Here is a 24,530-nt window from a genome sequence, read left to right as displayed (position 1 = left end):
ACACCATCAAATCCTGTATCTATAAATCAATTTGTCACAAATACGAGGCTCCATTTTTTCCACTGTACCTGTGAGTTTGTTTAAAAACAGGTTTTAAACTAATCGTATTCAGACATGCACTAATTTATCGAGCCAACGGGGTAGAATCTCAATGATTTTATTGCATCCTTGCACTTATATGAATTGGATTTCAATCGCCTATATTTCAACAATAAATCAGTTTGTGATCATTTTCAGAGTCTCAGAGCTTAACTGAATTGAAGCGTGCTGTAATTATCGACATTACCAGAGCATTTATCCATTCAAATCTAGCGCCGGTAAAATTTATTATTCATTTAGTGCAAGCAATTTAAGTTTACGTGCTTTGGAAAACAGCATGAAATTTGCGTGGTACAAAAGGAATAGAAACAATGTTACGTTTGAGCATACCGGTAAGTTTTCGTAAGATGAAAACATATTGTTGATTTGAGCCGATTGCCCTACAGAACGGTGTCGAAGTAGTTTGGAACAATCAATTTCGACGTATTCCGTATAACATTTTGTGTGTCGACAGACTGACTGTACTACATTGCGTGGCAGTTTTCGTCAACCAATTAAGGGTAAAGCTTTCGTGAGCAAACGTTGTAAATTTAAATGTATACAGCTTTATGCAAACTTCATGTCAATATTAAATGTTTTGTCTGAAGAGTTACTCAAATATAATTTTCGTTTTATGTACATTATAGTAAAAATAGATGATTCAAGTGACAAACAGGTCTTGTCAAGCACAATGTATACATCTGGTAAGTAAAACACTTATGTCAATTTAACACCACTCAAGTTCAAAATATTATCTTATCTTTATTTGTTGTATACAAGCATTTATAATAGGTAGGTTTATTTTGCTTTGTGTGTGAAAGACGTGAGAGCATTTTAAGTAAAAACACGCAAATATCATGTCTTAAATTACAGTGTAGAGAGCGATGTTGCTTTAAGTATAAGGGGACTCAAGTATGTTGAACTCAGAATACTATATGCAAAAACCTAAACTGCTTTTTTCTGAATACTTGAAATATTTGAATTTTAATTGCTCCATCGCCAAATCGCAGTAATACATAAATCTATAATATATATATTGGTTTCAGCAATCTAACCGATTTCTAGCTTTTACTATTCTTGTGATATTATAAGCAACCCTAGTTGTGTACTTTTTAAATCTCTACTGATATTGGCAACTTGGGTCGTTGCATTCCTCAAAGAACATTCCCATTATGAATTTTATTACATCGCGTTGGATAATGTCATAGCAAACAAATAACTTCCGCTAGCGGAACTAATTAGTTATGACTTATCACAGCGGGGCTCGCTTCGTCTATTCGATTATTTGGATACTTGAATATGATGAATTTAGGTAGCAAAAAAGAGAAGATAATACAATACAACATAATTATACATAATTCCAGCTATTCACAGTATTAAAAATCAAGCGATCAAATGAATCAACTGAATTTCTATCGTTAATAATGACATTGCTGAAGTAATCACGTCACTAACAAAATACGTTCAGTGATCGACTTCATCGATCCACTTATTTTGTGACCATGTATTTTATTCCCAAAGCTAACTACATGAACGCACTGTACCTATTTTTTAAGTGTTCCAGTGGCTAAATGTCTTCATTATCGAGCATGGAAACATGCAGAGATGTAAAGCTGTGTAAAACATCGCACAAAATTTGAAAGGTCGTCTTTTTAGCAGCTGAACTTTGTGTCTTCCTGTTTACATAGTCGTTTAATCAAACTGCCTGTGCCAGATGAATCACATTCACTACAATATACAAAACCAAAAAATCTTACTACGGTTTTAGTGCCACCAGAAAACGACAGACCTAGGCCTCTTTCTCAGAATGTCGTCACTCGACGGCGCATGACAGCGGTCAGCGGTGCACGAGAAACATGGAGCAACCGTGCCGAGTTCATTCTTATTCTTATTGGTTACACTATTGGTTTGGGAAATGCTTGGTTGTTTCCATTTCTATGTCACAAAAATGGCGGAGGTAAGAAGTAAGAAAATCCCATCCGATACTCCTCAGTCTTCATTAAATTAAGCCATCGTGTTTTCCCTGATTTTCTACAGAATAATTGAAACTTATAGGACTTCTACCAGAAATTTGCAGGCATCTAATTTGCAATTCTACACTTTCAGCATCTTTCCTTATCCCTTACTTTTTCATGCTGGCTATCATTGGAATACCACTTTACTACCTTGAATTATGTCTTGGACAACGCATGCGTAAAGGATCCATTGGCGTATGGAATGAGATCAGTCCATATTTAGGTGGAGTGGGGTTTTCAAGCGTTGCAGTCTGTTTCTTTGTCTCCCTATACTACAATGTCATTATCGCTTGGTGCGTATTCTACTTTGTCAGCTCGTTCCGGACCCCTTGCCTTGGACATTGTGTCCAAGAGAGGAGTTTCGCGTCGGAAACACAACTGAAATGTTCAAAGTTCCCGAGTGCAATCGGTCCAATCCGACAAATTATTTTTGGTATCGGACTGCCCTTGACATTTCCTCAAAAATCGAAGAAAGCGGCGATTTCAACTGGATAATGTTTTTATGTCTTGCATGTACTTGGTTTGTCATTTGGCTTTGCATGATGAAAGGAATCAAAGTGACTGGCAAGGTAATGAAATAATTTATTCAAATTTAATTTGTGGCACGTCATATGTCGATGTCGTATTGCAAATTGCTGAACCTGTGAGAAAATGTGTATATATACTCTTCTTCGTATCTTCTTTTAGATTGTTTATGTCACTGCAACAACTCCATTGGTATTGCTAATCGTCTTATTTTTTTGTGGTGTGCATCTCAAAGGTTATCAAGAAGGATTAGCTTTACTTTTTATACCAAAGGTAATAAGCGTTAATTTTTGCACCAAAGGAAAAGGCGTTTTACAGTTGTAGTAAGACAACGAGTAGTAGGGTTAATGATTGATAGATATTGACACTCCAGTTGAAGATGACAGTTCACTGCACGTCTTCTGGATTACTAAATCTTTTGTGTAAAATGCCATTAGATAGAATTTAACTGTTATGCCTGGTTCTCATTAAGTCGCTTACGTCGTCCAAGTCGTTTCGTTGTTTGTAAAACGACTGTGACGACTCAAGCTATGTACTTCTCATATATTCGTATTAGCGCTGCCGAGAGACTGCTTTAATTAATTTTTACGCGAAACATTTAAAAATGGCGGCTGCTGTTTATCAAAGACAAAGTCTTTTGGCTTCTTATTTGCTTGTTCAAATCGTTTTGCGCCATAAGCTCACTTGCATTTCTCAACGGTTGTCCGGATAGAGCAAAGTTCTATCCAAGCGACCCTGCTCGTTTCAGTCGTGTGAGTCATTTGAGGTCATCCCGATCGCCTCTGAAATGTTCTCGTACAGTCGCACGATATCGTTTGTGAAATTCTAGCGCGACTGAAACGACTCGGACGACTATATGAGAACCAGGCTTTAATAACTTGACATTAAGGCACGTTCTGTTGTGTCAACTTCTTTATAAGAGCTTCTCGTTCATCTGAAAATTATTTTGATTCAAGTTTGAAAAACTGAAGGATCCTGAAGTGTGGAAGGATGCTGCAATTCAAATATTTTACTCGCTTGGCGTCGCATACGGCTCTCTCATCGCGTTTGCAAGTTATAACCCGATGAAAAGTAAATGTAACCGTGATGCAATTCATGTTTGCCTCGTCAACTGTGGGGTGTCAATCTACGCGAGCGTTGTCGTATTTTGTTTCATTGGATTTGAAGCCGATAAAAAAATGGAAGACTGTTTACACACTCAAATAGGTATGGCGACTTATGAGTGGGACCAGCCGACAAAACCAGCCGTTTTTTGACACACTTGGCAGTCTCTGGTGCTTAAGAAAACAGACCAATCCTCTATTTCACATGAAAAGTCTGTGTTGGTTAACAAGACGATTTAGTGTTCATGATAGCCAGATCTCAAATTTTATAGTGTTAGAGATTGCACAGTCTGTCACAAGAGGCTTTAAAATATAACTGCATGGCAAGAATTTGTAGTGATATATTGTATTTTTTTCAAGCTGGTCTTTATTGTTTAAAATCACCGTTATGATCCTAAAACTTTGAGTTCACCCACTTTCATCTTGAACGTTCTTTGCCGGATAATTAACCTGGATGATGTTTGAATCTTTAAGTTTTACAACAATTGCGTATAAATCAACTAAAATCAGCATCATTTTAGGCATTTCTGCAACGACTGAATTGTTTTGCCTAACACACATATTGTTGCTTTTTATATGACCAGGTGTACTGAATAGCACAGGTTCACTCGCAAAGCATGATCTACCAGTTGAAGACTTGTATACACTGGAACAAATTTTAATTACCAAAGCTAAGCAGTTAAATACTACCATGGCATGTGACAGGAACAAATTCTTGGAAGAGGTAGGCTGTTGGGTTAGGTAAGACTACATAATCTGACCACTGACAAACATGAATGCTAATAAAACTTGGCTTGAAAAAACATATAACCATATATTAAGATATAATTTGGACATTCAGTCCAATATAGCTTGAACTTGCTTTGCTGAAATCTATGAAATACATGTTCCTGTAAATTACTCTTTAAACATAGGAAGGTTGCATATAATATGAATCTACATCGTTTTAGGTACCAGCAGGGAGAGCATTTGCATTTCTTGTAATTACTGAGACGATTAGTAAATTACAATATCCAACGTTATGGTCCATCATGTTCTTCTTCATGCTTGTGATGATTGGCATAGATACAGAGTTTGGAATGCTCGAGGGAGTCGTTACACCTATTATTGACATGAAGATATTCCCAAAATTGCGCAGAGAAGTACTTTCGGGTGAGTAAAATGAAAAAAGAAAACGCTTGTCTGAAAACAAAGTGGCTTGCGCCTAAGATTTGAAAAATAAAACTTGAGCGCTCGCCTTCAGAAAAAAAAATTACTTTGAGAATAAAGCTTCCTTATCACTTCACTTTCAACAAGGTTTTTTAGCAAACCTTCATTTGCAAGTTTTGCGTCGACACAGACCAGTGAGTTTAAAGCATACTTTCCCGTCATTACTGCTGTAAAAATTTATGAAACAATCAATGACGTTGCGAGAAAACATTAGGCCTTTCATACCTTGATGACTGGCTGTTGGCCTCTTTCCTAATGATTGTTATTTAGCTTTCCTCAGGTAAATAAAATATATCCTTCAGCTAATTGGGCTAACCAATTGTCGGAGCCTCGGAAGCCGTTAATTTTCGAACCAACTCCACCAAAAGAGGGTCATGCCACTGTTAATTGCACATGTACATGGACTGTTTTTTTCGCTGAAAATTTTCTGTGACTATTCCAGATCTTTTTTTCAAGAAAACGTGCAGTTAATAACGTACAGTCAATCGCAACAAAGAGCAGAGGATAAAATTTTCCAAGTGCACTATTATCGAAAACTGGTTTCAATAGAGTTATTGTACCAATTTACCAATATTGTACCAAGCAGTAAAACACCAATTTTTTCTTGCTCCTTTAGGAATCGTATGTTTCATCTGCTTCCTTTTTGCAATCATGACTTTGTTCTCTTCTGGCGAATACTGGTTGCAGTTTATCTCTGCTCACTGTTCAGACATACCATTACTAGTAATTGGACTTGTGGAGGTTCTTGCTGTCTCTTACGTTTATGGAATAAATAGGTATGAGTTTATTTGCTTATTTTGAAACAAAGATTTCCTTTACCCCTTAGGATATTGATTCTTTTTTCGAGAATGGACTATAGCACACCTCTTTATACTGCAATCCATACGGGATATTTATCCTTTTCAGACACATCTCCACACACCTCCCCACAAGGTTATCAATTCGTTTGTTGAAACTGGACTATAGCACACCTCTTTATACGTTGTTCCATAAGGGATATTTGTCCTTTAGTAAGACTGAAGTGTAACACATCTCAACACACCTCCCCACAATGCATTCAATTGTTTTTTTGAGAGTGAAGTGTAGGCGTCTCCATACACCTTTCCCCAAAAGATGTCAATCCTTTAGTGAGACTGAAGTGTAACACATCTCCACACACCTCTCTACAAGGTTATCAATTGTTTTTTTGAGAGTGAAGTGTAGGCGTCTCCATACACCTTTCCCCAAAAGATGTCAATCCTTTAGTGAGACTGAAGTGTAACACATCTCCACACACCTCTCTACAAGGTTATCAATTCTTTTTTGAGACTGGAGTCTAAAGCCCGATTTATGCTGCACGCAACAAGCGTCGCGCGACATGGCGCATAGTAGGACTGACGTCATTGCGACTAAAATGGAAGTGTATTTTGATGGCGCATTTGCTTATTGCCGCGTCGCATGCAATCAAAAATTTTGTAATGTCGCAGACAAGTTGTTGAGTTGCCGTGCATTGTAATTGGTTGAAAGGCTTCTTTCTGAGTGAGGTTCTTTAGTATTTTACTAATACTGCATTATCCAACCAACATAAGACGCTATTATTTCATGTTGTTTGATATTTCAATGAGGACGGACCGATAAGGCGCGTTAACTACAAACAGTGCTTAGCGCGACACAGATGTCTTGCACAATTAAAAAGATTGCACGACATTTGTCGCACGAAGCATAAATCGACGTTAACGCTTCTCCATACACCTTCGCCTTAAGGATTTTAATCCTTTAGTGAGACTAAAGTGTAACATATCAATATACACCTTTCCATAGTAATATAGATATTTTTTCAGACGAAATTGTGACAAATCTCAAAATACATAAGCCCAAGGGCAGTGACGTTGCCAGAAAGAGAACTGTGGGGACGTGTCGTCTTCAGTTATTCCAAAGACGAATTTTGAGATTTTAAAAAATATGAAAGGAAATGAAGGGGAGTGTGCATGAAATTTATCTCACTTTAAACAGCAATGAAAATAGTTGCTACCAGTAAACGGCCACATAGCAAAATCAGTATGATAAACAGCAATCTTCAGGAATCGTTGTCTATAAGATTGACTAGAACACAATTGTTGACACATCTAACAGAAATCTGCGTTCAAAAAACGTTTGGCTTTTAGATTATTATAAAACCTGCCTGAAGAGAGCATACTATCAATTATTTTTTTTTTGTGGGGGGGAGAGGCATGACTCCAAATAGAAACCTCATTTAAGTCTCGCACCTTTGAGTCTGAAAAATCTGATAACATAACTGCCTATGGACATATTGATCCCCTTTTTGAGCCAGGACTATAGCACATTTTTTCATGCATCCCCCTAAGAACATCAATCTTTTTTGGAGAGTGGAGTGTAACACAGTACTATGTCCCCTAACCCAATGGATATATATCAAAATGTTAGTACGGAAATCTATAAGCTAACATCTTTGCATGCTCTATAAACATGACAGACATCTCATCGGTTAATCAATTTTTCGTCTTCTAGATTTTGTGATGACATCAAATACATGACAAACAAGTCTCCTTCTTTCATTTGGATATTGTGCTGGAAATTCATTTCCCCTCTAGCAATATTGACCATTTTGATAACATCAGTTGTAAAAATGATTGAGATGCCACCAACTTATCGAGCCTGGGATAAATCTACGGTACAGATATTTGCTGTATTTTGACAATAGACTAGAAGAGAGGGAGAGAGACAAAGTAGAGGAAAAACTTGACTTGAGTTAGTTTATAAAACAGCTGTGCTAAATTTAAGACATTGATGTGTAAGATGTGGATGACATAAAGAGGGCAACTTTCACATTTCATTCTGTTTGATTGTTGGGTGTTGACGTAGCTCTGACTAAATTATCACCATCGTGGATGACATAAAGAGGGCAACTTTCACATTTCACCCTGTCTGATTGTTGGGTGTTGACGTAGCTGTGACTAAATGTACACCATTGTAGATGACATAAAAAAGGAAACGTCCATATTTCATCCTCTTTGATTGTTGAGTATTGACGTAACTCTGACAAAATGTTCACCAATGTGGATGAAAAGAAGAAGGCAACTTTCATATTTCATCTTGTTTGATTGTTGAGGTAGCTCTGACTAAATGTACACCATTGTGGATGACAAAAGAAGGCAACTTCACATTTCATCTTGTTTGACTGTTGGGTGTTGACGTAGCTCTGACTAAATGATCACCATTGTGGATGACAAAAGAAGGCAACTTTCATATTTCATCCTGTTTGAGATTAAGTATTTGCGAGAAATCCACGAACTTTTCAAAGTAAGAGAAACCATTAAATGACAAAAAATTTGTCACAAATAGAAAAATAACCTTACACTCTTGTAATTATATTGAAAAAACAGACAACAACAGTACTATACGAGGATGTACACAATATGACATACGTTAACATGGTCCCAGCATTTACAGACGAACAACCCAACCAATCTCCTGTATGTATGTTGAACGCGACTTTTAAAGTGCCATGACATCGACAGTTACTCAGGGCAGGAGCAACCTCTCAGAAGGCCTGGGACCCATCTCATGATGGATGGCTTTCTTACCCAAGCTTAATTTTTCTAGGAAATTTCTATTGTCATACTTGACGTACTGAAAATTAAGCATTCGGAGGCGCATCAAACGATATTGGAAACAAAGGATACGACCTTTGGCTTCAATAAGCAAAACTTGTCACTAAAAGCAAATTTCCCAATGTGATTTTGTAGATAGAAAAAGAGCAGCAATGCATTTTCGTAGGGCTGTTGTATGAGTCGTTTCGATTGCTTTGACAAGAGTTTTTCTCCCACATTGTTGTCAAAATAGCCTTTGCATCTTTAAGAAGCCAGTAGTCATATATTTCATTTGGGATCAAGGCTTGCTGCAGTCCAATGTCATTGAGGTCAGGAACTGGCCATTTTTCAACAGCATTAGGTCATTATTATTATAGCTGTTAGTGCTGTAGACGTCGCTTGTATGATTACACTGATCTAGTGGATAGCCCCTTTTGGTGGGTGGTCCGGGGCCCTGGTACCACCCATTGATCCGGGACAATGTATGGAGTAATATGATGTAGTTACAATCTTCAATAGCGATACATTATTATAACCTTCCTATTATGTTTAGGGGGAAACATCGTCTAAAGATTACCCTCCATGGCTCAATGTGCTTGCTGTTCTCCTAATACTTTCTTCGATCATATTCATACCAGCTTTTGCCTTGCTCAACTTTTTCGGCGTTATAAAAATAAACGGAAGAGGAACGATCGTCCTGTTGCCGAAAAAGGCTCGACGCACCAGTACGCGTAACATACCGATGATTCGATTCAGCAGCTCACAAAGCTCCAGAAGTAATACTAAGTCAAGTGTTGGCTCGTACGCTGAGCATTATGGGAATGGACAGTATGAGAGAGTGATTACGAATGACGAAAATCCATTGGTTAATTGCAGTAATTAATTACTAAGTGTTACGAAAAACTACTAATGACAAAATTTTGCAATTTACTAGGACCGATGATGTATACACAATTGTTTTCTATTAATATTACATTTAATGCTATGACTGCTATGATATAAAACTATATTTAATGGTATCCTTGTAAATATAATAAAGAACAATATAGTAGATTTATAGTCTTTTTACCACAAATAAAATAAGAATACGAGTGACTGTTTGATAAATTGCTGCTTGTTGTTCAAAATGGCTTACAATTGTGCATTGTACAACCCGTTACATCACAAGTTTGCATTAAAAATCTGCATTTAGACCATTCAACAATGAACAATTATTTAAAGCGTACATTTTTTAAAGAACTAACCATATGTAGTCCTTATTAAAATGTATACCATGATCTCTAAGTGTTAGAAAAAGTGCGTTTATATACAGTGCGTGTTTGTAGAGCTGTCCGGTTTGCGTATCAGAGCGTTTGCAAAAAATGAAAAAGTGGCAAAATGATTTTTTTAACATTTGGCAAAATATTTTGGTTTGGTATCTTCAGTATAGAAAAACTGAGCCAGATAAGCGTATAATATGTAAGAAATCCCAGCAAATTGTTTCACAGCGATTCTACCCACAAAATTTTTATTACAGCTGAAATGAGTTATCCAAAATGATAGTGAAATTGATTTCAGTGATTTTACATCGCAGTGATTTCACGCGGACTTTCCGTTCCCGTAATTAAACACAGTAGTTTCAGTTATTTCACGGTTGCGCGATCCTCACGTGAGAATTTTGTAAGGATGAGCTTATGTCGCAGGTTTGCGAGGCTTTTACGCTGATGTGGTGCAATAATTTGCAATTACGCAATGCCCAATCGGGATTTCACCATGTGCGATGTAATTTTGAACCAATGAAATGTCTGAAAATTTAATCTATGGAATTTGTTGCACAGATTCGATTACTACACTTCGAATCGCCGGTGTGGAGACAAATTTCGAAATTATTCCTACAATATACAAGGATTTATTTTTCTTCTTGTCATTTTTTTCTTATCATGTCTGCATTAAAGTACAAAGTTGGTAAGTTTTCAAATGAAGACCATTTTACCTTTTGAAACAATTGGCAATTGTGCACATTTTACAGTATAAGCTGAATAGCATATGATCTTTATGAAGAAAAACACACTTCGCGTTTTTGCAGTTTTAAATTGTATTGATTACCTTGGTGTTGACATTTAATTCATTTTGCTGAGCTTATCTTGACTTTCGTTCGTCAGGCTTGATACTACATTCAAATATTTTGATGTTAACAACACGTGTAACGCTTTATAGCCTCAGGCAGACCTGAACTGCTGCTGAAATCTTTTACAAAAAGTAGATGATGAATTGTGATGCGAATCCCTGCTTTTACGTTAGTCGACCCTTAATCCATTAAGATATTTGCTTAACCACGTTGTTAATTGCAAATTTACTCTCAAATATCAAAGGACAATTGACATAAATAAAGTATAAATTTATCAATGTGTAAATTTATCAATGTAATTAAGTAAGCCGTAATATAAAAAAGTTTGACTGTGGGAGAGGGATCAGTGAAAGGAAGGAAAGTTGCTACTGAAGCCAGTCAGTGTTAGGAATTTTTACTCACTAAGTTTGATTGATATCATAATCTTGCTTTTGATTGAAAATCAAAATGTTGATATCATAATCTTGCTTTTGATTGAAAATGTGTTGCAGGGGCTTGGGAAGCCATGGGTGTCCGGGTGCCAGGGCACCCACAACTTTTGAAAGCTTCCAAAGCCTCTGATGTGTTGTATGGAGGAAATGTTAAAATTCTTTTCATATGCTGAAAAATAGAAAGACATAAGTCTTGTTCAAATATGATCAAGTATGAAGTATGAAGTATTTATCTTTGCAGATATGTTGCATTAGTTTTTTCTGCAAAGAAATAAAAACATAAAAGTTTTGTGTTTTATTCTTAGAACTATATATGTTTAGTGATATGCAGCAAAAGAGTAGATTAGATGACTGTTAAATACTCATTTTGCTTTGAAAAACTTTTTTTTCAATATGAATTGTTTTTGCTGATCTAGATACATTGCAAAGCCTTTCGTGCAAAAAGTTCTTTAATTTGAGCATATATCATTGTGAGCAAAATAAGAAACATTTTACTTAGTCATACTTAGGCATTGTATATACTTTTACACAGCTGATATCAGTTTGGCTGATTGGGGAAGAAAGGAAATAAGTTTAGCTGAAAATGAAATGCCTGGTCTCATGGTGATGCGCAAGAAGTATGGACCAAGCAAACCGTTAAAAGGTGCCAAGATTGCAGGATGTTTGCATATGACTATTCAGACTGCTGTTCTCATGGAAACTCTGATAGAACTTGGTGCTGAGGTGAGTCAAACTTGTGGGCAGAAATGCAGAAGGAGGATTATTAAAAGATAACCTTGGGGAGTGCAGTGTGCCGTAATTTACATTGTGTTAAACATTTTATTCTTTTTAAGATAAAAATTTGATGAAATTGACCAGGCTTTGGGTATCTTGCAGAAAACATGTTTTCCACTTCTTTCAAATTGACTTTTGACATAAAACATCGTAAACCATAAACTAGGTTCTTTAGCCCTCTTGTAATCTTCATTTATACTTGACATAGGATGTGATCTGATCTTGTGTTTGACAATGTGAAACAAATCTTTCATCTCCTTGGAATTGCCTTTTAAATCTTGACTAGGTTCAATGGTCCTCTTGTAACATTTTCTCAACCCAAGATCATGCAGCTGCTGCAATGGCCAAGGCAGGTATACGGGTATTTGCTTGGAAGGGTGAAACAGATGAGGAATATATCTGGTGCATTGAGCAAACTCTTGTGTTTCCTGATGGCAAACCTTTGAACATGATCCTTGATGATGGAGGAGATTTGACCAAACTTGTGCATGACAATCATCCTGACTATCTCAAAGGTAAAGGATCATTTTTTTGTAATGGTTATGTTAAGGTTAAGATTACAGAGTAGGGTTAGCCTAAGAGCCGGGGCAGAGTAGGCATCATATTTCTAATAATGTATTTTAAGCTTTTTATAAGCTGTGTTTTACTTTTACTGGTACTAGAAGCATCTTGTTTTAAAAATAGAAAGGAAATATCTTTATTGAAGGCTTTATGCTTGACTCATGTTTGTTTTTCAGGTATTGTTGGTGTGTCTGAGGAGACTACAACTGGCGTTCATCATCTTTATAAAATGCTGAAAGAAGGCACTCTCAAAATGCCCGCCATAAATGTCAACGATTCTGTTACAAAGAGCAAGTTTGACAATCTATACGGTTGTAGGGAGTCGTTGGTTGATGGAATTAAGCGTGCCACTGACATAATGTTGGCTGGAAAGACTTGTGTTGTTGCCGGATATGGTGATGTCGGAAAGGGTTCTGCCAGCTCCCTTCGTGCTTTTGGAGCACGAGTGTTAATCACTGAGATTGATCCAATAAACGCCTTGCAAGCTGCTATGGAAGGTATGTAAGTTTTGCTATACATATCTTGAACAGACTCTAAAGAAATGAAAGCAGCTATTACAAATGAGAAATTACGAAATTTTCTCGATCAAATTTGTTAGACTGGGATAACTATTGATATTTGAGATCACTGCTCGAGGTTTCCGTCCACACCCTTTACAAATCTTTTTCTAAAAGAATTTTCTAAATGTCTTTTAATGCTGTGAACTTCGAAAGTTTTACGTAGCTTCCAAGTCAGTCTCTTCCAACATGATTTTTCAACCATTGATCATTTGAGATCGTGTTTTTCATATTTGTGTGTGTTTGTCTGTATCCTGTAGGTTACGAAGTTACAACGATGGAAGAAGCAGCTCCAAAAGCTCATATATTTGTGTCAGCCACTGGCTGTCGAGATATCATCAATGGCGAACATTTCATGTTGATGCGCGAGAATGCTATTGTTTGTAACATTGGACATTTCGATATCGAAATTGATGTGGCTTGGCTGAACAAGAATTGCAAGAAAGACACGATTAAACCACAAGTAAGGAATCTGTACTTGTTGTTCTCAATCAAATGTTTCAACTTCTCTTTTTGTCTCAGGAAATTGCTCCAGAATTTAATGTGCATTAATAATTAAGCAGATTTTTCTTTCCATCTCATTCCAAGATTTTTAAAACCTTTTGAGAATATTTTACCAAAATCCATCACAAAGTCTACTAGAAATAAGTAAAATTTTTCAAGCACCTCACTGAACTCCAATGAAAATACGTTGTTGAGCATTTCATAAAAGTCGACGGTAAGCCAATCATTTACTTGCTTTTTGTCATTCCTTAGGTTGACCGTTATGAATTACCGAATGGTCGTCATATCATATTGCTTGCCGAAGGTCGATTGGTGAATCTTGGCTGCGCTATGGGGCATCCCAGTTTTGTCATGAGTAATTCATTTACCAATCAGGTCCTTGCTCAAATTGATCTGTGGACTAATCCCAAGAAATATTCTATTGGTGTCCACGTGTTGCCCAAAAAGGTGAGAATTTTGATGGATTTTTATTGCAATCTTTGTCATAAGTATCAGATGTTGAGATCCTAGGTGGCCGCGCTGCCTGTTGTTATCAGCAAACAGTGGTGGAAAGAATTTATTCACTCATGACTGAAGTATAAAATCCTCTCATAACTTTTACATGCAACGTTTACCGTCGAAAATATTTGAGCAATTGTGTTTGAATGGACAAGAATAAAGAATTAGCAGTTTGCAGTTAGACTTTTGAAAGCACAGGGCTGCTTTAACAATTTGATCACGGTTTTCTGTCAATCATAACTTAACTCCCCTTACCCACTATTATATACGATTATATACGATATTGTTTGGCGGCTTAATTGTAACTTTTTCCCAAATTCATCAATTCAACTTTCAGATTTGCAAATCATTAGTCAACCGTCGATTTTTTCACAGCTAAATATGTTGTTTTTATAGCTTGACGAGGAAGTTGCCCGCCATCATTTGGAACAAATCGATGTTAAACTTACTAAACTGACTGACACTCAAAGTTCATATCTTGGCTTGGAATCTGAAGGACCGTACAAGCCAGACCACTATCGGTATTAGATCAAGAGCTATGAAATTCACGTTTAGAAAAACTGAAGTGAAAATTTTACAATTACTGAAATAATTTAATGTTCTCGTTAATAAATCAGCGAACTGACATTTCTGCTTAGTTTCATACAAAAAGTACACATGCTCTCAATCGGCAAGTCGGTTGTATTTCAACAGGCAATGAAGAGCACATTAGTACATGGTATTCAGCGATAAAATCTTGGTTGATTTTTGCTATGACTATTGCACATTAGTACATGGTATTCAGCGATAAAATCTTGGTTGATTTTTGCTATGACTGTTGCACATTAGTACATGGTATTCAGCGATAAAATCTTGGTTGATTTTTGCTATGACTGTTGCACATTAGTACATGGTATTCAGCGATAAAATCTTGGTTGATTTTTGCTATGACTGTTGCACATTAGTACATGGTATTCAGCGATAAAATCTTGGTTGATTTTTGCTATGACTATTGCACATTAGTACATGGTATTCAGCGATAAAATCTTGGTTGATTTTTGCTATGACTGTTGCACATTAGTACATGGTATTCAGCGATAAAATCTTGGTTGATTTTTGATATGACTATTGCACATTAGTACATGGTATTCAGCGATAAAATCTTGGTTGATTCTTGCTATGACTATTGAAGTGTCAAACGTTAACGAAGAAATTCTTGTTTTTCTCTTCTATATTCGTTCATTTTCACCAGTTTCGGCAATTTTTCCCTCCAATATAGAACTGTATAAGAACACTGCATAAGAACAGTCAGCATAAGAACACTGATTCAATTGATTCAATCTTCATCTTATTCACTTTTCTTATCGTCATGAACAATGAAATCATTCAAATTTCTCTCAGACGCTTAATTTCTGAACAAGAATAGTCAATCTTCCCAGGATCCACCTTGTCCACTACGTGAGACTACATGAGAGTTACGATAGATTAATCAATCTTCCCAGAACCTTGTACAGAGGTAGCTGGAGAGGGTTTAGATTGAAATGAGAAGAATAGATTTGGACAAGGCCAAGAACGAGTATGAAAATGAGTATTTTGTTCTACTCTCTACTAAGATAAAAGCGTTACGTTTTTCGGGAGTAAATACGGTGTTTGCATGAGTCTTGAATATCAACTCATCATTGCTCAGGCATACTGGTGCGAAAACCTCAAAACATTGATATGAGAAGCTTGAGATATTGTATTGTCGTTTGCAATTTATCTATAGCTAGGAAAGCTACCGGAAGTCTCGATGAACACACATCAACTTATCTTTCTTTACCATTTTCTTCTTAATGTCTAAAATTACATAGACATCCTTTATCTTTGCAACTAAGGTTGCCGATGGAATTGAATGTGACAGCATGCATCCTTGTAAAAACTCTTTAAATAGGTAACCAAAAATACCGAACTCGCCATTTTTTATGTCGCTCTCAGCGACAGCGTTTTATCTTGCTTATGCGCATCATATGCTAATTTGTATCGATTATGTCATGAAATAACAAATTTAAACATCTACCTACTGTACAATATAAACCAAACTTAAATCGAAGTTTGTAGTAAAACACAGAGTTAGGACATTTCTCGGTAAAGACAAAGCAAGCGAGGTTAAGAAAGTTTTAAAGTAAATGGTTTGAACCCGGGAGTATCGTTATATGTTTGTAAATGATGATCGTCCAGGCTAATAAAGTCCCGAGAAGGACTGTTTTTGTTGTTGTTGACTGACGTTTCGACAACCTTAGCGGTAGTCATCTTCAGAGTCAAAAAAATGTGATTTTTTGACTCTGAAGATGACTACCGCTAAGGTTGTCGAAACGTCAGTCAACAACAACAAAAACAGTTAAGAAAGTTTGTTGCATGACAAGAGATATTTGTATATTAGTTCAGGGGCGAAACTAGAACGCTGGCTGAGGACTGGGGAAGGTGGGATTAGCGTTGTAGTTCGTCCCTTCTTTACGCAATGGCTTTACGACATTTGTTTCATTTTTTTTTGCAATGGACTGCTAGCAATGTTCCTAAATCCGGAAGTAACGCTTGTCAAGTTTTCATGCAACCGATAAACCAAATTCTCGCAATGCTGAGTACCGCTGTCATTGTGACCGTAATGTTTTTCCGTTTCACGCGTCGCGCTTTCATGCATTTAGATTTTCAATGTTTAGGAATAAAAACCATGATATTCATAAAATTAATCGATGAACTAATCTACACTATCAAAACCCAAAGAAATCTATGCTTATTTCCATGAGCTTAGGATCGTTTTTCCTGGTGATCAAAAAAATGAACTTATGAAAACAGATTGCTCACTACAAAAGTTAACATTCCAAAATAAGTAATAATAAAGTACAGCTCATAATGAAGTCAACGAAAAATGCGAATATTAAAGGCAGTTTGCTCACTTAAATGTCTATAAATGTTGTTTAATTCCCTAGGTATAACAATTTTAAGACGAGAGATTAATATATAACAGAATTTTTGTTAAATACAACGTAAACTTATAGTTTTTTCATCTGGATCACTCAACTTTAGTATTCAGCTTTGCATAGTTCGGTTCGTGCCAGTGTTTTTCATTTTCACGCTGACAAAAAGTGGCGCGAAATTTCCCTAATTGACATAAACATGTCAATCAAAACTTTCATATTTTTCGGCAAATTTTCGCTCAAATATACAGGTTTTACAAATGAAAAACGACTCAAAGGGTAAGGCAAGCCTTGCCCATTGCTCATCTTGCCATCCTGATACTTTTTACCGAGAATTCTCCTATATTTTGTGTTGTAGGACGAAACGAAGTCGGCCGTGCGAGCATGTCGTTGAAAATATATCGATGCACAAAATCCTGTTAAAAGTAGAATATTCAACAAAAATTTCGTTTCCAAAAGTTCGAGAAACCAACACGAGACAACAGACTAAAATGACATGAAAAAATAACTATTAAAAGATCAAAAATGTAGGGAAATTGTCATTACAATGGCCTAAGTCCCTCGTGCAAAGCTAACACTCCGTCCAAGACATGCATTAAAACACCGAACTTTAGCAAAAAGAAACGATGAAAATGGTTGAATAACCAACTAAATACCAAATAATGTTTTGTTTACCGAATGTATCGACTTTTAGATTAATTTATGAAATATTAAACAAAATATTATGAACATACCTCTCTCTGTCAGGTCTCTTGCATCTGGGTGAATGAAAGTTGAGTGACGTGACTAAGATTAAATGGTGGCATAATTTCATTGGCTAGTTCCGATACTGACGTAACATTTTAATGATGTATTTTTCCTTTTTCTGATTAGCTAAATCACAAAAACAGTTATTCATATGAGTCAAAAAGTATAGCATACTTTATAAGACGAATGAAAAGATTTCAAAGAAAAATCTCATGACAAGCAAATGAAGTGCAGCCAAGTCAAGAAGGCAGAATCGCTTTCACAGCTATATACTTTTTTCATAGTTTCCATTTTTTTGATAATGAATGTAACTCTAGGTGACTAGAACTATCAAGAAGTGATTACTTCAGTATCAATAAGTCGATAATAAACTGAATAGTTAAAAAACGTGATCCTAGTTTCGCTTTTTCTTTATGGCATAAATCACGATGCAGGTATATGTAGATCAGTGCAGGAGGCCGGATTCTTTACGTGATACTTCATGTAGTATAAGTCTAATTTTTTAAGTGATGCAAAAAAAACAAGATATTTCTGTGCCTTGTGGTTCATGCTAACATAGATTCATGAGATGATGACATATATTAATAAAAAATCAGATTTTTATAGCTGTCAAGTGAAGCCAATGGAATTCACCGGTTTACAGGTTTAACGCAGTGCTTACAGAAAATTCATTTTCAAATTTCAAGCTTGCCGTTTTGAATTCTTTCGAGAATTAGACTTCGGCTGTCCTAGTCAATGTGAAGAGATCGTTCAATCTCTACACAACCCACCATATCCTCTACGCTAGCTTCATTTAAACTCTACACAACCCGCAAGCAATCCAACAGATTTGACCATCATTCATTCAACTCACCAGAAAACATTGAAGCTGTTGGGGCTAAGGAATCTTTTTACAACTTTGTTGTTGTTTAAATTGCAATATGACAAACAAAAAGCCTTGAAAGTTGAAACACAATGTCTATATAACAGTGCGTATAAACAAAGCCAAATGCTTCATGATGCAATAAATGTATGTAAATTCTAATACATGTATGTAAACTCTAATACATATATGTTACTCCGTATGTATGTAAACTATAGTACATCTATGTACACAAATTAATTTATGTATGTACGTTTGAATAGACGTAGTCCTCTTCACGTATAATTACGTTTGTCTGCATTTTTTATATTAAGAGATTGTCGAAGCCGTTCATGCTTAATTGACGATCAAATTTTCTGTTCCTCTTGAGTTCTTGTTCTTCAATTCGGTTATTTGAGAATTTCCTGGAGAAAAAGAACATTTGCAATGATCCACATAAAAAAGCAACCGTTAGTGCATTCAAATTTTACATAAAACATTTAAGAAATAAAAGATGTTCACTTTGTTTGCGCAGGCTTATGCAAACCGAGAATGCATTCGGGAGAACTCGTGAGCAGATCACTGGAAGCCTGAAACCGACGGTCAAGATCACGACAACACGCCTTAGTCAAAAATTACTGGTTCATTATTTCTTATCATCGTTGAATTGAATAAAAAATGTTTTCTTCACGTGAGTATAATAAGCTTTAGCACAAGTGAAAACAAAAGATAGAACAAATACAAACGCAGTAAGCGCCATTAGCACAAGCGTAAGCCAGATAAACGAAAGAAAATAAAAAATTCCTTGTCTTTGTAAAGTTCATGCTTATGTCACTCGTTTAAATCAGTGATTATAATCGCTGTATAAGGTATATACCAACCGTGTGTTGCGTAATTCGTCACTATCTCCGCGTAAGGAAAATTTTGTCGTCTTTGACGGGTATTTCTCTGCGAGGTTAGGTTTAGGCGTATCATCATAGATATTCAAATTTTTTCTCTTAGGCTTGCACCACGGTGAACCAGGGCGAGGCCGGCATTCTCTCTTTAAGCCAAACTTAAGTTTCTGTAATCCATTCTGAAATTCTTTTTGTAATCCATAATGGAGTCCATTCTGTAATCCTTTGTGTAATCCATTGGCGATCATACCGGGTGACTAAAGTAAGATAGCACATTTTTATTTCGCTTTATATAGCAGAACTCTCGTGATTATAGATGTTATGTTTTACTGCACCATTCTTCGGAATTGAGGTTAAAAAATTCATAGAACACACACGCTAAAAAATATTTATGCAATGACGACCGAAGTCCCTTTATAATAACTTGACGAAAGTGCTTTTCATGCACTGCATGCATAAAGCATCGTGAGATATAAGGGATTTTTGTGTCACAAATGTTATTCGGTTGAAGTATCTGACAAAAATCTGAACATCTGTTTGAAACTTTTGTTTATTCAAAAAAGCGATTAAATATGAAAGTAGCATCACGTATCCCTGACCTTTTTCAATAAGAACATTCAACAGAACACACCATTATAAAGTGTACTCGCGTAAAACTATTATATTATTATAAATCAATCGTGAATACGATGAATTTTACACTGCATAGAGTGTGTGCATGGGTCATGTAGCATAAGGGATCCACGTTCGTCGTTTACTATGATGAAGAGCGTTCAACAGACAATGAAATGAATGTTCTGTCTACTGTAAACTGCATTACCACAATGTTGTTGTAAAAAAACACACTATTAGGAATGACATAGTAGTCCGACTTTCAAACGTATGACCAGCAAGATAATGCTTCTAGTTTTGAAAAAATTTCAACCCACCTCATATTCATCTGCTGGAAACCCTTCGATCGTAGCCGTCCACGTGACGAATAGACCAAAGATGATCCATTCAAGACACTTCATCACTGCGAATTTCTACTCACTCCTTAAAAATCTCGAGGCTTCTATGTAAAACTCGACTGAGCGCGGATGGATCGTAAAAGCACTTTATATAGGGGCGTGCTGTGCTTTACAATGAATGCACTTAATACACAAAGCAACGCGACGCAAACAACAGTTAATTACGGACAGCAACATTTTACATGTAATTTTCTATAAAATGGCAAACGCATTAGCCGATGATGCCGCTTTTCATTGGGGCGCAGGTAAGTAACAGACGCCGGGGACGGCTGTGTGGATGCGCTAATTATTCCAGAAAAGCAGTTGTGTTATGAAACGCAGTATTGCACGCGGTGTTTTCTGGTAACTTATAAATTTATGTACAAATGTAATCAGTAGTGTGGGGAAACCGAGCTCGAACACCCACTACGCAAGTATTTTGATGTTCATTGACGGTAAAAACAATAAGTTTTTATAGAAATGAAGAATGGTGAGGATTTGAAATCCAAATACATTTTCTAATGCAAACAGTGTGCATTTTCTTGTCACGAACATAGATTTCATTCATACCTTCGTTTTGTTTTTATGCTCGACTCATATGGTCGATCATTGTTATCTTGCTCATCATGCAAGTCACATTGATAGTCTGGTTACTTGGTCAGTTGCAGCAAGGCAAACGATCATTCGATAGGAAAATTCCTTTTATTTAAGCGCTAAAACATACAATTCAGTTATGAGAGAGGATTGGGCGTTTTTAGGAAATTAATTGGCGACAAGTTTGTTGACAAATTTACTTGCTTATGTTTATTGAACGAGAACTTTCGTCATAGTTTGCATCGAAAGACTTTTTTCTTCTTCATGACACAAAATTTAGTGAAGTTTGCAACTGTGAGTTGGCTGAGGTATGTAATAATCTATTTTAAATATGTTTTAATTTTCTCTGCAGGCGAATAAATTCCCTAGTTGAAAAGCTGGTACAAATAGCCTTTGACAAAAACTTTAAGCTGTCAATGAAAACATTGCTTGCTTGAAAGGGCTTTTAATGTTTTTCGCGTGAACAAGCTGCATTGATCAAAAGACGAATGCATAGCTGAATGAAAAATGCATAGCTCAATGAAAAATGCATAGAATGCGTTTGCACATACTGCGAGTAAAACTTTTCAGATCACTCGGCTAGCGGGCCTCTAGCCGATCAAATTCATCAATATTCGACCGCGTATAGAAACAACTGCTCAAGCTGGTTCTATCGATGCGATGGCGTTCATAATTGAATAAAATACAGTAAAGTCATTTTGAATAAATTAAAGTCAAAATTTGAATAAATTGAAGACAGATGGTAAAATACTTGCCGTTTTATCATTTATGCTGGAAAATTACTTCAAGAATTGTTATCGACCTCGATGTGTATTGTTTATTTTCAGATAAAAGCAAATTAAATAAATGTAATAATTTTTTCTAGCCTAGCAACGATCTAGCGTCTTTGCCAATCATTTCCCATTGCAACAGAAAGAAATACAAAGCTAACGAGTATGTAAACTATTAGTCAGCGGACATTGCTATTGTTTGCAGGAGAGTAAACACAGGCTACGGTATTGAAAGAGGTTATCTGTGAACTAACTGTATTCTTATTCATATGATAATGAGACTAGTTTCCTGCTAAAAGCTACATAAACACGCTTTCTAATTAATGTAACGAAATATCGAAGAATAATTTCCTCTTATAAATTGTTTATGAAAAAAATGAAAATAATATCGGCAAATGTGCTTGTCGTGTGTTCGTTGAGTGTAGCTTACGTTCGCCAGCAGCTAGCAGCGCACTATGTTTTTATAATATTTATTCAGCAAGTCTCGAGGCATGCGGTCGCAGTTTTCCAGTTTTCACTCACAGGTTTTGCCCCCGCACGTAAATAAAATCCTCCCCCTCTCTCAATGAGCACTTAATTAAAACTACTCCCACTCGAAAAATACATCGACATAAAAATTTCACGATAAACATACGATTATCGTCGAAAACGAATGCGATGCGTGAATTGTGGGGCATGAGTTCCACTGTTGACGGTTGATGAGGTCACTTGAGACAACATTGGAAAACATCGACTTCAATTATGTGATAATATATGTCGAAAAAGTGGAGATGTTTAACATGTCTGTACGCAGCATGTACGCGTCTTATCGAGTCAAACAAATCCCATACAAGCCATTTTTGAAGGGCTCGGGAGTCCAAGGGTATCGGGGCGACCGTACACCCACAAATTTTGCATCCAGCTTGAACGCTTACAATGAATGCTAGGATTTAAGCGCACAAACATTTTAAATCAACGAACAGTCTCTTTACTTTGACACGATGCAGTTTAAAATACCCCCGATTAAAAATAAAGAAAAGCAAGCTGTTTCATTAATAGTTTAATTAAATTTCATGTGTAAATGTTATCACACAGTGTGAATGGAAGATTCGCACCTTTTTAAGTTTTCACAGCCCCCACCGTTTTTAATGAATTAAATTTAGACCGAACTAAACGAGGTCAAAGATTGAATATCAAAAAGTGCAGGCTCCCCGAATAGTTCCCATCAACAATGCAGTTTATAGTTCGAGAAATACTTCTCTTCATTATAAAGTCACGAGGCAAGCTGCGAACTAATTAAATGTTGCTAGGCTTAACCAGAGTGGGATTAATTTGTGGCTTTTCCTGCGCACGCGCATTGATTTCACTCGTATTAAATGATATGCATGCGTGTAAACCAATGGTGTAAGCAACTTGAGATCACGTTACCAGAAAGATTTTTGATCTTCTTCTTTGTTAAGATGGTGTTCCATGAAACTTGAGGCCACTCATGTATTTAGCAGTTTGACAACAGGCTCACTTGTAACGTAATTTCTTCTTGATTTAATAGGCCAAAGAAACGAATTTATTTACTGTGCTGATGCTCCTTTTTATCAAATCTAGATGGGTACAGCGATATATTAGTCAATGTTATCCTCATCGTAAATAATGGTGCAATGGAAAATACTCCTGAACTTACTTAAAACTTTAGAACCTCTTTAAACAACTTTACCATTAAAGTGGTAATAATCACTAGGGGAAATAATCTCTTTAGATAAAGTGGACGATTTGAAGAACATTTGCAATATATTCATAAGACGAAAATTTGATCTTCCTTGACTTTTTGGGCGTCCAAGTTGGCTTTTTCGTGTTTGACGGTGAGGTGCTGGGACTGGGTCGAGTTCATCGACGTGACGTACATTGGAGAGCACGCTGAATTTTAACGCTATAGAACTATAGTGTGATTCAATCACAAAGTGCACAATATAACTCAAGTTTAATAAAAAGTAAACGTCTTGACTTTGCTACAAATTTCACTTTAAACTACAGCGTTAAAAAGCAGCGTGTTCTCCAATTTACGTCACGTTTTTTGTGAACTAGACCCAGTCACAGCACCTCACGGTCAAACACGAAAAAAGCCAACTTCGAGGCCCAAAAAGTCAAGGAAGATCAAATTTTCGTCTAATGAAATATATTGCAAATGGTCAATTCTATCTAAATAGATTATTTCCCTGTGGGTGATATAGGCACTTTAATACCAGCAATATTCAGCTAACCTTCATCGATTTGAAACCATTAACGTTCATCACTTCCATTCACATCAAGAAACATTCAGGGACATGCAGTGACGTTTAGTTCCATCATGTAACACTCACAATAACATGAAGTAACATGAAGCAACATTCAGTACCATCCTGCAATCTGTACATTATTATATTTACGTTTTTCAGTAATGAATTGTTCTGCTTTCTCGCTGTGCATCGTCAGTTCTGATATAAAAACAACACAGTTACATTAAGGTATAGTTCTATATTGATAAATTACGTCACTCACCGTAACTTCTTAGCACATGCGCGTAAACGGGGAAAATTCGCTCATCCTGACTTAAATAAATTACATATTAATCCCAATTTATGTGAATTTTAGCACGTACGCTTTTAAAGCTTGTTGGAAAAAACATAAATTGTCTTCTGAAAAAAAAAACTCCCGTCCTGCAAAGCGATGTTTAGTCAATAACTCCAGTGTGGGTAAGAATGGCCAGCATGGATAATGTAAATTTTTCGTGCAACTGTTCAAGTCGATGTTTTAAATTTAAAAGGTAGAAAGTGAGGGGGAGGGGGGGTGGGGTGC

General features: G+C 36.3%; 3 protein-coding genes and 1 long non-coding RNA gene across 5 annotated transcripts; 2 read left to right on the top strand and 2 right to left on the bottom strand.

Moving 5' to 3' along the window:
- Positions 1-349: 349 nt before the first annotated feature.
- LOC124436862 (sodium-dependent neutral amino acid transporter B(0)AT3-like) lies at positions 350-9,627 on the top strand. The gene is given in 12 exon segments (XM_046986836.1): positions 350-431; positions 726-782; positions 1,847-2,035; positions 2,185-2,412; positions 2,415-2,662; positions 2,781-2,891; positions 3,575-3,824; positions 4,306-4,445; positions 4,672-4,873; positions 5,547-5,706; positions 7,439-7,601; positions 9,074-9,627. Coding segments are annotated over 12 exon segments (2,133 nt in total). The 5' UTR covers positions 350-376; the 3' UTR covers positions 9,404-9,627.
- A 668-nt stretch (positions 9,628-10,295) lies between these two features.
- Positions 10,296-14,579, top strand: LOC124436994 (adenosylhomocysteinase-like). Its single transcript, XM_046986999.1, has 7 exons — positions 10,296-10,464; positions 11,591-11,781; positions 12,119-12,347; positions 12,570-12,890; positions 13,211-13,413; positions 13,707-13,901; positions 14,349-14,579. Exons 1-7 carry the CDS (start codon positions 10,320-10,322, stop codon positions 14,478-14,480), a joined length of 1,416 nt encoding a protein of 471 aa, XP_046842955.1. The 5' UTR covers positions 10,296-10,319; the 3' UTR covers positions 14,481-14,579.
- Positions 14,580-18,533: 3,954 nt separating this feature from the next.
- On the bottom strand, positions 18,534-20,427 carry LOC124436967. The gene is made up of 3 exons (XM_046986961.1): positions 20,299-20,427; positions 19,355-19,626; positions 18,534-18,898 (listed from the first exon to the last, which is right to left on the bottom strand). The coding sequence occupies exons 1-3, from the start codon at positions 20,380-20,382 to the stop codon at positions 18,799-18,801; spliced, it is 456 nt and encodes a 151-aa protein (XP_046842917.1). The 5' UTR covers positions 20,383-20,427; the 3' UTR covers positions 18,534-18,798.
- Positions 20,428-20,798: 371 nt separating this feature from the next.
- Positions 20,799-24,513, bottom strand: LOC124436969. Of its 2 annotated transcripts, XR_006945555.1 has the most exons (3): positions 23,957-24,513; positions 23,130-23,299; positions 20,799-21,071 (listed from the first exon to the last, which is right to left on the bottom strand). It is a non-coding gene; the product is annotated as an uncharacterized LOC124436969 (long non-coding RNA). The 2 variants fall into 2 exon arrangements; XR_006945554.1 differs by lacking the exon at positions 20,799-21,071 and having other exon boundaries at positions 22,747-23,299.
- Between the last annotated feature and the right edge of the window lie 17 nt (positions 24,514-24,530).

The sequence above is a fragment of the Xenia sp. Carnegie-2017 genome, unplaced genomic scaffold (genome assembly GCF_021976095.1).
Source record: "Xenia sp. Carnegie-2017 unplaced genomic scaffold, XeniaSp_v1 HiC_scaffold_16, whole genome shotgun sequence".
Lineage (NCBI taxonomy): Eukaryota > Metazoa > Cnidaria > Anthozoa > Malacalcyonacea > Xeniidae > Xenia > Xenia sp. Carnegie-2017.
The sequence above is the reverse complement of the archived record's forward strand: the minus strand, read 5'-3'. Positions and strand labels throughout refer to the sequence as shown.

Excerpts from the sequence above, each read along its gene's own strand:
- LOC124436994 (XM_046986999.1), top strand. The coding sequence starts at position 10,320 with ATGGAATTTGTTGCACAGATTCGATTACTACACTTCGAATCGCCGGTG. Across the intron at positions 11,782-12,118 it reads TGATAGAACTTGGTGCTGAG|GTTCAATGGTCCTCTTGTAA; the intron begins GTGAGTCAAACT and ends AATCTTGACTAG. Across the intron at positions 12,891-13,210 it reads CTTGCAAGCTGCTATGGAAG|GTTACGAAGTTACAACGATG; the intron begins GTATGTAAGTTT and ends TGTATCCTGTAG.
- LOC124436967 (XM_046986961.1), bottom strand. The coding sequence starts at position 20,382 with ATGAAGTGTCTTGAATGGATCATCTTTGGTCTATTCGTCACGTGGACG. Across the intron at positions 19,627-20,298 it reads TTCCAGCAGATGAATATGAG|TCACCCGGTATGATCGCCAA; the intron begins GTGGGTTGAAAT and ends ATCTTACTTTAG. Across the intron at positions 18,899-19,354 it reads GACGAATTACGCAACACACG|GAAATTCTCAAATAACCGAA; the intron begins GTTGGTATATAC and ends CTTTTTCTCCAG.